General features: G+C 41.4%; 1 protein-coding gene across 1 annotated transcript in view; it reads left to right on the forward strand.

The window, feature by feature from the left end:
* The window catches only part of LOC106867797 (integrator complex subunit 4), a 15,008-nt gene that overhangs the window by 7,502 nt on the left and 2,636 nt on the right, over positions 1-4,870 (forward strand). The window contains exons 10-15 of the mRNA XM_052977172.1: positions 581-758; positions 1,188-1,321; positions 2,011-2,162; positions 2,693-2,786; positions 3,640-3,711; positions 4,378-4,565. Of these exons, the coding sequence (XP_052833132.1) occupies positions 581-758; positions 1,188-1,321; positions 2,011-2,162; positions 2,693-2,786; positions 3,640-3,711; positions 4,378-4,565 (818 nt within the window). The remainder of the gene's footprint in view (positions 1-580; positions 759-1,187; positions 1,322-2,010; positions 2,163-2,692; positions 2,787-3,639; positions 3,712-4,377; positions 4,566-4,870) is intronic.

Here is a 4,870-nt window from a genome sequence, read left to right on the forward strand (position 1 = left end):
CCCCCCCCCCGCCAAAAAAAACCATTGCTGGCCTTGTGCCAAAATTTGAAACCATTATTGTTGTTGTATACCAGACAAATTGTTTAACAGCATTTTGTCTGCTTCTACATTCTGAGTTCAAATTCTGCCATGGTCGACTTTGAGTTTCGGGGTCGATAAATTAAGTACCAGTTGTGTACTGGGGTCGATAAATTAAGTATCAGTTGTGTACTGGGGTCGATGTAATCGACTTAACCCCTTTGTCTGTCCTTGTTTGTCCCCTCTATGTTTAGCCCCTTGTGGGCAATAAAGAAATAAGAAACATTAGCATGACGGCGAAACGCTTAGCAGTATTTCGTCTGCCGCTACGTTCTGAGTTCAAATTCCGTTGAGGTCAACTTTGCCTTTCATACTTTCAGGGTTGATAAATTAAGTACCAGTTGCATACTGGGGTCGATCTAATCGACTGGCCCCCTCCCCAAAAATTTCGGGCCTTGTGCCTGGAGTAGAAAGGAATAAATATGTCACACCTGTATGTAATTAATCTCTACATCACAGCTGAATGTAATTAATATATATGTCACACCTATATGTAATTTAGCTCTTAGCCCTATGTAATTATGTCACACCTGTAATCAATTTATGGCTTTGTTATTGTAACAGGTGTATGAAGAAGCTTGGCGAGAACGTACCAAACTTGACCCTGTCCCTTGCACCTGACCTGTTGTGTATTCAACCTTATTTCAGCACACCTGAGCCAGATATTGAAGATCCTGCTTGTATCCTTCATTTGTCACCTGTGTTGGCTTTACACTGTCACTCAACATGCTAGAAATAACAGCCCAGTTGACTTGGAAAACACACTCTACTATCTTTAAACAAGGACAGATGAAATGTCTTAGATATAAATGAAGGGCATGGTTTGAACACCTTTTGTCACAGGTTTACTTAATTGGGGCTGACTTGGGGTCAAACAATAACAACAACAGTTGAAGCTTATCCCTTTCCCACTCATTAAGACCATCTCTAACCACCAGGCTGTTCTGTTGATCAGATCAACTGGAACCATTATTGTCGCAAGCAACAGATTGTCAAGTTTTTCATTTTCTTTTTTTCCTTTTTTTTTCTTTTTCTTTTATATACGTCTGTGTGTCTGTGTGTCTTCCAATATGTATATCATGTAAATTCCTTGATCCTTTTTCTGAAAGATTTAAGTATTTTGGTGTTGGTCTTCAATGCTGCGTCTTGTATTCCGACCCTTTTGCCAATGTTCAGTGAATATGTCTGGCGTCATTATAGTTACCTACGAAAGAGCATCCCAGATCTTGTGGCCCCATTATCGGTGAGTAAATTCATTTACCAACCTTAATTAACCCTTTAACATTTGCATTATTCTGACAAATGTAATCCTTATTTATCCTCATTGTTTTTAATTAATCTGCTTTATTTTGTAGATTTGAGATTTTGATGAGGCAACTGTTAATTTTTAGAATGATATTGTAGGGTTGGTGTGAGGGGCTAGATCTGACCAGTTTGAACATAAAACGTGGAATATTTTGGCTGGTTTAAATGCTAAAGGGTTCATTACTGAAATGCCGGTAGCACAATCTTTGAATGTTGAGCCTCATGGAGGCAATGACAAGTGACCGAGACCTTGGCAATATGCTGTGCTTGAGAAGATTTGTCAAGCCAAGTAAAATCGTAGTCAGGACCGTTGCCAGTGTCATCCAAATGGCACCCATAAAATCGTAAGCATGGCCATTACTACTGTCATGTAATTAGCACCTGCACAGCACCCATTGCACTTTAAGAGTGGTTGGCATTAGGAAGGGCATCCAGCTGTAGAAACACTGCCAGATCAGAGTGAATCCCGGTGGAGCCCCCCAGCTTGCCAGCTATGGTCAAACTGTGCAACCCATGCCAGCATAAAAAATGGACTGGACTGCACTGGTCTGTGGTTTCCTTGCTGATAGACTGTTGCTGTTGGGACGGTATTGGTATTTTTAATTTTCATTTCTTGTTCCTTTGCAGCATCCCAGCAGTCAGTTTGTCGTGGAATCGGAAGTATCGTCAGATGCAACCGAAGATATGACGACGTTCTTTAATCAAACCTCGGCTCGTTTGGAGACCCTCGGTCGATTGGACGACAGCGTAGCACAGCATCTGTTGCAGATGACCTTGAAGTGAGTTAACGAGCGAACAGCATCTGCGTTGCCTAGCAACAAGGCAACGAAGCATCACCTTTACATACAACACCACCACTACTATGCACTCGCCTAAACACTGCAGTTCACCACCAGCACCACTACATATCACATCGTCAAAGACTCTACACCACCAGAAAACACTGCCACTAGATAAACACCACTACCACCACCACATCTACTACCACTGCCACAAATACCACTACCTCCACTACCACTCCACTACACCACTGCCACCACCACCACTACTACTACACATACACATACCTAAAACACCACAACTCACCATTACCATTCCACGCTATGTCTCACACCACACCATCACCATCACCACCACCACTACACGTCACACCACCACCACTACACGTCACACCACCATTCACCACACATCATTGAATGCCATACTACACCACCATGCATGTGACAACACACCATACTTCCACTATGTGCCATACCACCACTCTATGCTATAACCTATACATCTAACATCTATACATTCTCTTTTCCAGAGATCTGGATCATGTCTCTAAACTCGGCACCAAATTCTCAGCTTCTGCAGAATTTATGCACAAATTTGTGCAGTGTCAGTTGATGCTGAGTCAGGTAGGTTAAAATACAACACTTAATTAATGTTTTAACCCCTCACCTGGTGAATTTTTTTGGAGAAAGGATTTCATGTTCAGACGAATTTTTAATTGCTTTTTCTTTTATAGTATTTTTAATGTTGATTTTGGAAATAACTTTTGTTTTTATCTATTTTCTATATTTTACTTGAAATTTTATTTTGAAAATAAACGCAGGAGAGGCTGTGTGATAAGTAGCTTGCTTAAGAACCACATGGTTCTGGGTTCAGTCCCACTGCATGGCACCTTGGGCAAGTGTCTTCTACTATAGCCTCAGGTCGACCAAAGACTTGTGAGTGGATTTGGTAGACGGAAACTGAAAGAAGCCCGTCGTATATACATACATACATATGTGTGTGTTGGTGTGTTTATGTCCCTGTAGCTTAATGGTTGAGCATGTGAGACCAGTAGGATAAGCACTAGGCTTACAAAGAATAAGTCTTGGAGTCAGTTTGTTCAACTAAAGGCGGTGCTCCAGCATGGCTGTAGTCAAATGACTGAAACAAGTAAAAAGAATAAAAAAAATAGAGCAAGATACTGACTGACAAATCCTGGTTTTTTTGTTTCCCATAAATTTTTAATTCCTTTCATTTGCTGCAAAGGTCAACCTTTTTCAAAAAGGTCATCCTTTACAAAACCAGCAACATGAATGACAACCAGGCAAAGTGCCGAGTCTTGACTAAAAAATATGCCGACACGCATGAAAGGAGTGCCCCAGCATGGCCTCAACCCGGTGACTTGATATCAGTTCATTTTATAAAAGAACACAATGTTTACTTTTGTTTTAATTTATTTGTTTGATATTTTAGTAGCACTTATTGTTGTTGTTACAGGTTGTTTCCAAGACAATCCATTTCTTCTGTGAGATGTCCACCTCCGATACCCTGATGTCTTCGTTAGACAAGGTAGGTTGATGTCCCCACCGCCACCCTCGGTCATCAGCAGCAGCAGTAGTAGTAGTAGTAGTGATGTTATTATCATTATGGTCATCATCATCATCATCATCATCATTATATCTGATCGTTGTTGTTGTTGTTGTTGTTCTTGCATGTGTCTTCTACAATAACACCAAGCCAAACCAAGGCCTTGTGACTGGATTTGGTTGATGGAAACTAAAAGAAGCCCATTGTATATGTAATACATATATACACATGTATGTATAATATATGTGTCTGTGTGTGTATATAGGTATGTATGTATGCATCTATGCATGTATAGGCATGGCTGTGTGGTTATGAAGCTTGCTTCTCAACCATTTGGTCTTGAGTTCAGTCCCACTGCATGGTAGCTTGGGCAAATGTCTTTTTTGATAGCCCCAGCTCAGCCAAAGCCTTGTAAGCAGATTTCGTAGATGGAAACTGATAGAAGCTTGTTGCATATGTATATATATATATATATTAATAGTTATCGCCAAGCTAACATGGCAGTCCAGGGAAATAGGATGAATGCTGCCATTGATTAGCTCCAAGAAGCCATCACCTCTAGCATGTTAAAACGATGATGATGATGATGTTCATGGTGATGGTGGTGGCAGCGATGATGATGATATTTTTGTTTTTGTTGTTCTTCAGGTTCTGCTGCTGACGGAAGAACTGGAGAAGCTGTTCCTGGGTGTTGGAGTCAGCGAACTGGGTCTTGTGCACCAGACTCGACTCAAGGCGTCGGCCGTGATGCTGACTCTGGTGTTGTGCAGGTGTGACGAAGCGGAGAGCAGCCAAGCGTGTCGTAACTTCCTGCAGATGATGCAGCATGTGCAAAAGTAAGTTAATAGCGATGACGCATGACACTATCTATGCGTGGACGTGCGTGAGTGAACGCATATAATGGTGATGTGTGAAGAGTCATTAACAACCAACATCGTTAACAACCAACGTCGTTAACACTTTGAGTCCCTTTCTCTCCTCAATGAACGTTTGTATAGTTTCCATAAATCAGACTGATATGAGTGCCTTTAACATGTCACTGGCACAGGTGCCTTTAATGTGTCACCAGCACAGGACAGGTGCTTTTTATGCGTCACTGGCACAGGTGCCTTTTATATGTCACTGACACAGGTGCCTTTAA

Source organism: Octopus bimaculoides, chromosome 27, assembly GCF_001194135.2.
Source record: "Octopus bimaculoides isolate UCB-OBI-ISO-001 chromosome 27, ASM119413v2, whole genome shotgun sequence".
In the NCBI taxonomy this organism is placed as follows: domain Eukaryota; kingdom Metazoa; phylum Mollusca; class Cephalopoda; order Octopoda; family Octopodidae; genus Octopus; species Octopus bimaculoides.